This window comes from Gadus morhua, chromosome 4 (assembly GCF_902167405.1).
Source record: "Gadus morhua chromosome 4, gadMor3.0, whole genome shotgun sequence".
NCBI classification, from domain to species: Eukaryota; Metazoa; Chordata; class Actinopteri; order Gadiformes; family Gadidae; genus Gadus; species Gadus morhua.
Genome location: NC_044051.1, coordinates 18,412,886 through 18,423,035, shown reverse-complemented (window position 1 = coordinate 18,423,035; position 10,150 = coordinate 18,412,886). Strand labels below are relative to the sequence as shown.

General features: G+C 44.3%; 1 protein-coding gene across 1 annotated transcript in view; it reads right to left on the bottom strand.

Annotated features, from left to right (window-relative positions):
• Positions 1-2,234, bottom strand: part of LOC115541357 (netrin receptor UNC5D-like) — a 39,553-nt gene extending 37,319 nt beyond the window's left edge. Inside the window, 2 exon segments of the mRNA XM_030353030.1 lie at positions 1,811-1,914; positions 2,045-2,234. Coding sequence (XP_030208890.1) covers positions 1,811-1,914; positions 2,045-2,234 — 294 coding nt within the window.
• Between the last annotated feature and the right edge of the window lie 7,916 nt (positions 2,235-10,150).

Sequence of the window (10,150 nt, the reverse complement as noted above, 5' to 3'; positions counted from 1 at the left end):
CTCTGGAAATGTTGGCATCCCCCAACTTCAACTTTTGTGAACACAGATTGTTTTTACCTCCAAAAAACTATCATAATATCTATGTCCTGGAGAAGTTCATCGCATCGCTCTACCACACACTAAATGATTAGAGGCAGTTTGCTCCTGGCTATGAGTCCAGAGGCAGTTATTTCCTATAATTAGGACTTCTATGAGATTAAAAAGGTTTGCTAAAATGGATCATCATACATCTAAAGCTTACTTCTGCAATCCCCCGCGACCCCATGTGCCTCTCAGGGGACCCCGAGTAGGGTCCCGACCCCAAGGTTGGGAACCACTGCCCTGCACCATCCCGCCACAAAACATAGCATCATGGTCCTTGTTCTCCGACTGTTTGTTAAGATTCCTGTTCCCCCTCTCCCCACTGTCCCAGAGCAGCCTGATCCACTCCCACAGTATCCACGTCTCACACACCCTCAAACCAGTGTGGGAGGCGGGTTAGGGAAGGTACAACCACAAAGCCTTCCTGGTTGTAAAGGGTATCGTTATGGCAATACCCAGAGAAGGGACATATTTGTTGTTGAATTATTTACTGAAAACATTGTCTTTTTTTGCCTGAGTTTCTATGAATGATGCATGAGGTGTTGTACTATTGGGTTGTCAGGAGGGGGGTGGTGTGTACACCAATACTCCATTTGTGTGTTGTGAATCTTTCATTGCACACAGACACGAACACAAACAAAAAGGTAGCAGTCTGATACATCTTTCAGCACGCGTCCAGTGACAGATGGAGAGCCGGCTGTATGGCGGAGCTCAGCGTGGAGCAATTTAATATTGTCGCTTTTTGTTTCATAATCCTCACAGATATCAATGCCATTATAGTTTTAATCGAGTGAGAGAGCGCATGAGAGAGATACAGAGAAGAGAGAGAAGAGAGATGGAGAGAGACAAACAGAGCAAGAGAGACACAGAGCGACGCAGGGTCTAAGAGAGGAGGAGAAATAATTAGAGAGAATAAAGGAGGGAAAGGTTTAGACTGAGGTGGAAAAAACGAGAGAGAGAGAGAGGGAGAGAGGACAGAATGAGGAAAACAGGAAGGTAGTATGAAGGAAGTGGGGGATGAAGAGAGAGAGAGATCCATCTCAATACGTTTTTGCGAGAAATTCCTTCTGCTGCAACATAGACTATAAACAATGCTTGGGGTTTAGATATCACTGACGCTATATTTATGATATATCACTATATTACGGATGGATTACTATATTACTTACATATTACTATATTACCAATGTATTACTTTATAATTGATATACAACTATATTACTGGTACTTTACTTTAATACTGAAATATTACTTATGCGTTAAGATATCAAAGATCTATTACTGATTTATTACTATATAAACTGATATATTACTTTATTACTGATGCATTACTTCATTACTGATGTATTACTGACATATCACTAATGTATTCTTCTGTGTCCTGGGGCAGGTGGAAAGGTCGAACTGTGCTTTTGAAGCTGATTGGTCTTAACTAACAGCAAAGGGGAGGAGGTGTGTGTGTGCGCTCATGTGTGTGTGTGTGTGTGTGTGTGTGTGTGTGTGTGTGTGTGTGTGTGTGTGTTTGTGTTTGTGTAACATTAGAAATAATAAGGTGCTTAAACCAGTACATCCAAAAATAGCTAAACCCAGCCCCACAACTGCTGTTGATTTTATGTACACATCATGTGCGAAGACATAAGGTTGAAGTTCAGGGTGTAGGTGTAGAGGTGGGGGAGGGGGGGGGTTGGGGGAGGGAGGGGAGGTAGGGGACAAAAGGGAAGGGCCGTACCTTGGCCAATGGCACGCCCTCTGGGGGCCGGCAGTGCAGCACGATCATGCCCTTAAGGGGCACCTCGGTGCACTGGGGGTCCTGCTCAAAGTTCTTCCTCAGGTCTGGAAGGAAACAGCAGAGCAGACCGGGTCAGGGGACACCGCTTACAAGGACACACACACACACACACACACACACACACACACACACACACACACACACACACACACACACACACACACACACACACACACACACCACCACCAGCCCCCCTCCCCCCTCCCCCCTCCCCCACTCGGCTCTTGGACGTCCCCAGGTGGCTCCAGGCGACACACAGACACCAGTAGTCCTCGGGCCCATGGAAGTCCTCCACCTGCTGCCGCGGCACGTTAATCAGGACCTCGCGGAACTTCACCCCTGGATGGAGAAGGAAGGAGACCATGGTGACTGACAGGTGGGAGGCGGGACAGAGCCGGGCCGGAAGCCAATGACTGAAAGGGGGCAGATTCACGCCTTCTGGTTCTGTGACGAGAGATCTTCATACACGACCATCGCGAGGGACTCAAGCTTCCAGAGGAGGATTTGAAGAAGTGTGTATCTACGGTGGCCAGTCCACCCGGTAATGATTCGAGAATTAACATACGCTTTAACGAACAATGCCAGTGTCTGGACAGGATGTTTAAGCGTAACTGTCTTTTCCAACAGGAGAACTTTACTAGTGCTGGCCGAGTTTGTGATGCTGTTCACCGATTACTGGCTTACAGATCCCCGCCTCCAGCTACATGGTTGGTCGAAACAAATACAGAAAAAAGAAATCGAAATGCCCGTTCAGCCAGATTTCAGCTGGCCTGCTATCAGAATGATTCATCTAAAGTCTGACGTGTGAATAGACTCCCAGCATATTCCTGATAAGTATGTTATTTTTGTTCTTTTTCAACCAAGCAGTTTGTTCAACACAAAATCCAAGTAACTACATGTTTTACCACATCATATGGTACTTCTGCGTGTCATTTCCAGGGACTCCCTGCCCTCTAGCTCTCCCCGTGTGTCCTCGTTAATGAAACGGCTGTCATCTTTATTAACGACTCATTATGTCCAGCTGTGTTCTTGGTGTTCAAGCCCCGCTGTTTCTGTCACTCGTTATCTCTTACGTATGTTTCTGTACGTTTCTGACCCATTTGATGCAGTCCATTAATTGAGTCCTACTAGACCTGTAGGTAGGCCTATTGTTGTAATATGTGGGGTAGTGAGAAAGAAGCATTATTATTAAACATGTTCATACAGTTTCTAGTAGTAACAAACCTAAAACTTCTTCTGAATGGTTGCGAGCGAGCATAAACACGGTATTCTTTTGAAGATATCATACATAGTCCCCCCACCAAAAAAATCCCAACTACACCACTGGTTTGAACCCCAAACCCTTACACTGGGAGTCATTCACCCATCCTGCGCCCATGTTATGTTTCTTTTACATAAACTGAAACCAAATCAGATATTTGTCACGGCCAAAGCAGTCTGAGCAGAGGGCCATATTTCCTCAACCAATCACATGACCTCATGACCTTTTTTCGAAGTAACCAATGGACGGCAGCACTCTACCCATTAAATTTCCATAACGATCAAAACACATCCCTCCTACAGTTTGTCCACTTAATACTGTTGAACTCTGAAACGTGTCGAATTACAGAAACAAGATACGCACTAAATATAATTTCATCTCTTAATGCGCCGCCGACTCATTAGCATAAACAAAACTGGAAAACAAGGAGAATGCTAATCGCATGGCGAAGCCATTAAGCTAATTGTTTCTCTCCAGAAACACGCGATACAATTGACTCGACGAGTTTCGTATGAAGAGACCCGACTCATTAAATCGAGTCCCCCCCCCCCCTCTTAAGTGGTACAGCGAGCCAGTGATGAACGGCTGGTTGCGAGGTCAGAACAGAATGAGCCTTTTAACATATGGCTGACCTAGAAGTGTGTTGGGACTCCTTTTAGGGGGAGTGGGCCCTGTCCCTCGCTCTGGGATTACAAACACTGAGTTATGAATGTACCAATAGCTTTACGTTCTACATGAATATGAATGTAGAGGTCACAGGAAATGCCATCTGTTAGTCATTTGTGTGTGTGTGTGTGTGTGTGTGTGTGTGTGTGTGTGTGTGTGTGTGTGTGTGAGAAACAACCAAGGTGTAGACTACACAAAGACAGGCTGAAGTTCGTCCTCTGACCAACGTTTTCCTGACTGAAGGGCAGGCTGAATCAAAGAGGAGGACAAAAACAAGTTGTGTGACCTTCAAAAATCCAGTTGTTCAACTCAAAAAAAGGGAATTATTTCCCCATGAAAATTCAATTCAACTGAAAAAAAAAAGAAAAAGAAAAAATAGGAGGAATTTCAACCATCTCTTATTATCTTTGGTTGATTCTTGGGATGTAAGAGTATGAAAATTTAAGCTTACGGTTATTGTGGCCAAAATGATCCTGGTTTTCTATTATCGCGGCATTTTTAAAAGCGTGTTCAATATGTTCAGAAAGCAGTGATAGGCCTACGCAAACTGAAATAGTTAAAAAAAGTTAAAAATTTAAGCTTACGGTTATTGTGACCAAAATGATCCTGGTTTTCTATTATCGCGGCATTTTTAAAAGTGTGTTCAATATGTTCAGAAAGCAGTGATAGGCCTACGCAAACTGAAATAGTTAAAAAAAGTGTAACAGTGTTGGGCGTGTAAACAGCTTATTTGTTAGAAACACTTACAGTAGTGCAGGTTTAATCCAAACATTCAAGACGTAAAGAACAATGTGTAAACAAATGAAAGAAACACCACTTGTCTTATTATATACTTCTGTTATTTTATTAGAAAGTAAAAATGTACGCATGAACACTGAACAAGTGAACTTTAAAAAAATTAGTGCATTGTGCATTAAAAATAAATAGCCACTATAAACAAATTACAAAAATAACTACTACAATCATATGTAATCAAATCCAAATGTTAATAATGCCATGTTTTCACCGTTTCACTGTCTCATCGTGAATGAAAGTTTAGCTGTTTAACTTAGGATATAAGCTGTTAGCAAGCAGCTAGATGCCTTCTTAATACATAGCCCACGCTGGCGGTGGGCGCTGCACTTAGGCTTCTGTTAACATTATTGACAAGTTAGTAAGTCAGACAAACGGATCATTGCATTCTCCCTCAACCGAAGACCCACTGCACCATGCATTTCAGCTAAAACGTCGACGTTAACTTACCTTGCATTGGCTACACAGTTGTGGGTGATGGTCATGAGATTCGACGTATTGCTGCCTTTAGCAGGAACTTTTTTCTTATATGTTCTTGCAGCTTCTGATAATAATTGTATTTGAAGTGAAAACGGTAATTGTTATTTACAACATTTATATCAGGGTTTACCGTCACACCGGTAACAGTTACATCCCTAGTTGATTCAAAGAAAATACAGATTTCTTTCTCCAGTTCTTCTCCCCGGCTTTTTTTGGTTCTGACTCTGCCCACTCCCCCCCCCCCCCCCCCCCCCCACCCCAAGGCCCCAAGGAAACAGTGCCAGGAAAACCTGATCGCTGGCTTGGAAGAGGCATCCTCCACCCTTAACTCTCCACCTGGCTCTCTCGCCTCTGCACTTCATCTCCAACACTCCCACTCCAGGCGGAAAAGGGTGCTGTTTATTTGTGCAAAGAGATACACTAATGCCCCGGTTCTCCTTGATCGCCTGCGTACTACCTTGCCTAGGCCCTTTCGCTCCCTCTCACCTTTATTTTCACCTCTTCTTCTTTCTTTCTTTCTTTCTTTCTTTCTTTCTTTCACTCTCTCTATTTATTGCTCCACCTTTCTTGAAACTGTCTCCCACACGATTTATTTATTCTCCACCTCTCTCTTTTCCTCGATTATTTTGGATAACCCACCTCTCTCTCCCTCCCTCCCCCAGCCCCCCCCCCCCCCCCCCCCTCTCCCATTCACTCCACTCCCAATGTCTCGTGCTGATTCTTCCACTAAATCCACTCTGAGTACGGCTGCCTGTGCTCCACACTTCAAGCCATCTTCCGCCCAGCAGCCGCCCCGGTACACCATGGGGCGCACCAGAAACACCTTGACCCCTCGTATCTCTCTTTCTTTACATGAATCGTACTATCAACTCTCCCGGAGCCCCTCCCACTCATGCCACCCAGCCGGCCGAGCTAGGCTAGGTAGCGTCAGGCAGTTGCCCAGCCAGTGACAGTGAGAGTTGACGTTCTGGACGTTTCCGTCCGTCTCACTGGGAGGGGCGCAATCTGATACACTGTCACTAATAATATTCAGTATGCAACTTTGTGCTGCGCACAGAAAATCCATTGTTAAGAAATGTTCATTTCACACACACACAGGCTCCCCGTCTCCTCCGGTCCACTCTGGGATGGGGCTGGGGGATAACTCTGGGAGCGTTGGATGTAATCGAAGCGCCCAGTGGTGAACTCCCACGAGCCACGACTGCTCTCACCTCCACTCCACCTCCACTCCTATGTTGCCTTATCTCTCCTCTACCCCACGTTCGACCCTCCTTCCCATTCTATCTCTCCATCAAAATACTCTGCAGAAGCCGCCACTACAAGTCCAGAACCCCCCCCACACCCAGCCAACCCCCCCCCCCCCCCCCCCCAACCCCCATTAGATCAGTCACTACCCCCCAGCTCCCCCTGCCTCCCTCCTCCTCCTCCTCCTCCTCCTCCTCCTCCTCCTCCTCCTATCTCTCCATCCGAGTATCAACTTTTCAGTTTTGGGTGGATGCCTGAACCCCCGCCCCCCCCCTCTTCTCCCTTATCTCACCCACGCAGCGGTGTTGTTGAGTCTCACCATCCGAACACTCCCTCTCATCGCGGCGCCCTGAAACAAGGTCTTCCACCCAGAATATCCTCCCTTTGGCTTGTGAGATCTCACTTCTAACCTTGTGACCCTAATGTTGTTTGTTGTCTTAGTCATTTACTTTGCACATTTGGAATAAGTGCTTTGATATACTGCACTTCATGGCTTAGACAGGCTATTTTTGTAACGCTTGTTAACTTTTTTCCTTCAAACTTGAGTCCCCTCGGACGGTATAGGCTTTAGTCCAAAGTCCCTCTCTGACTTTACAGTTCTTCCTAAAATCATCCATAAAAATGTATTAGTAGCAGTCGTTTTCCTGTGTGTCTGTATGTGTGTATGCGTGTGCGTGTGCGTGTGTGTGTGTCGAGCCGGACTGCTGGCATCAAAGGGCTTACCAATTGGACAAGGATGAGAAAATATAAACGACAGTATTGTATTTGAAAAACACATCCATATTGACCTTTTGATCATATAGTTCCGAACTCGCACTGCATTTGGAGAGTTTGTTCTGATATTATAATCCTTTATAAATAGTCCCAAATATGGGAATCATGAAAGCGCCTGGTATCACAGCACGGTTTTCAATGGGCTTTCTTTTATGAGGGGGTAGTGGGCTAAGGACAGTGAAAACTGCCTTGCAAAATCCACACGCCGCGAGTACGAATCATCCTCGCTTCTTCAACCATGATCCAGCTTCGAAGGTTTACGTTGTCACACAACATAGCCTGCCAGTGCCACTTCATCCTCATCCACTCTATTATGCTTATTTTTGTCTAAACTAAAACAAAGGACCATGACTCAAATACACTCAATGTTTGATGATGATGATATGAGTAGACAGTCTTCTTTATAAAGAGTTTTTATGCTTGACGACGATTGACATATCATCAAGTATCAAGTATATCAAGTATATCTGCAGCATCTAATAAAACACCCTTGATGATATACATGTGTGGAGAGATATTGATGTTTATACAACGGGGGACCTAAATCCAGCGATCTGATTGGTTCCCAACTGTTGTATAGTGAGCGTATACATAACTGCTATGACGCCCGATCATTTTGTGAAAGTTTGCATATCACTCCGCGCCTGGAAGTAGAAACAGTTACTAAGTAAAACATATGTTGGATGATGGAGAGCGTGTAAATGTTGTTACAAGTGTGAGCAAGGCGATGGAGAGACTAACGAAAGCTTAGGCACACGGCGAGTGAACTGCTCCATAGGATAAATTGCCGGCGAACCGCTCTATCGGAGCCTTCTCTCGGAGCCTTCTCTCGGAGGGACGCTAAAGTGTGTTGCATAGCGACCGTCGATGCATAGCGGCAGCCAGGAGGGACTACTTTTTTGTTTTCTTTAAGAAAACGGCTACTTAGTTTCTTTTTAAATGTAGTGTGTCTATGACTTTCGTTTCGCCATAACAGTAACCGTTGTATAAAAGCAATAGATCACTTCAGTCAGTGGCATGTGCTCATTATACCACAGCCCGGCGTGATCTATTGCTTAAATATATTTACACATGCACAGACACAGACACAGACACACACACACACAGTGGCGGGCCGTACTATTAGGCAAACCAGGCATTTGCCTGGAGCCCCGGGCCCCATAGAAGGTTTTTGGGGCCCCCAATTCTTTTTTTTTTTTTTTTTTTTTCTTTTTTTTTCCCGATAAAACATTAAGAACAGTTTCTTATTTACAATATTGATCTGGTCAAGAGGGCCCCAATGCATATATTTTGTCCCCATATTTATTATTTTTATAAAAATCTCTTCACAATAGTAGCATCGGGATGTCTAATTATTACTCATGTTTTGACGATCTTTCCGTGTGCACCCCACTTCAGTCTGCACTACATGGACTATTCCATGTTACGCGCATCACGCTCATCATGCGTATGCGGAAATTATGTCAAATTCAAAACAGTAAGCGGTAAGAGAGAGAGAGAGAGAAATCAAGTGAGACATAAATCGAGTGAAACATGAAGCGATTGTACGAAAGCGGGTCACATAAAAAGAAAGACCAAAGGCAGGACTTTCTTTCAAAGCTGCCAAAGCTATCCAGCTGTTTTACAGTCACCGCAGTGGCAGCGGGACCGTCGGCGGATCAAGAGCAGCCGTCAACGTCGTTTGCTGTCACGTTACTGCTCCTTTCATTCCAAGTGGCTCTGGCTCAGCCAGCAGCGATGCTAATGACGTGTGTCAACAAACTGACGGAGATGATGCACAACTGGTAGTGAATATTTCTCAATCTCCTTCCACTTTGGTTATTGAAATTTATGACAATAACGATAACAATGACTGCGAGACACATATTCTTGTGGATGGCCCAGCACTCTGGCCCAAGTTGCTGTGTCTTGGGCAGGTGCACACATATTCTTGTGGATGACCCAGCACTCTGGCCCAAGGGCCGCAGATTCACAAAAGCATACTATTACATAGTAATGAAAAATGGTGAGAGGGTGAACAGTTCTTGGTTAGTCTACAGTGAAAGTGCAGACCGTGTTTTTTGCTTTTGTTGTTGCCTTTCTGGAAAAAAAAAACAACTGAGGGAGGAAGGATTTAAAGACTAGAATAACCTTGCAATGCATCTAATCAACCATGAAAGGTCTGAAGAGCACAGGAAATATAGTGATAGCTGGACGCAGCTATCAGTGGGTTTCCAGTAGTGGTTTCCAGTAGCTCACAGCAGATAGCTGCTGTGAGCTACTGGAAACCCTCAGGTAAATGAGGACTTATGGTTAACAGTCAGTGTAATGTGTCAACATAACTAATCTTATTGTTTTGTATGTTATTCTCAATTTGTAAATAGATAATTAACATTTGCATGAAAGAAGGATAGTGACTTTTGTTCATCCCTTGTATGGAGTATCTCATTATGCGATATAAGGTACTGAGACCGGTAGATGCAGGGGCCCCCAAATGACTGTTCGCCTGGAGCCCCCAAAGGGCTAAGTTCGCCACTGCACACACACACACACACACACACACACACACACACACACACACACACACACACACACACACACACACACACACACACACACACACACACACACACACACACACACACAGGATAAACATCATGTTCACTCAATCCTATAAATACATTTGTCCCAAGAGTGACGGCTGACTGACAGACATGGCTCAATTGTTTGACTAAACTAGTGCTGTCAGTTAATGGCGTTATTAACGACGTTAACGCAAACCAATTTTAACGGCGCTAATTTTTTCTTTTTTTTTTCTTTGGCTCAAAACAAAGAAGCATTAGCCTGACTGCTATGTTCAACGCAGTTTGTATGTTCATCGTTTAATTGCACTATAGGCTTTTTTTTTGTATCGTCCTGTTTTGATCAGTATATGCCAATATTGTTATCAATAAAAAAACATTTGCACAAGGCAAGCCGATGCACTTCTCCATGTTGATAAGAGCAATAAAATGAGAAAAATTAATGGGACAAAGAAATCAAGGGATATCTAGCATAGAAAAAAAAAAGCGATTTAATCGTGA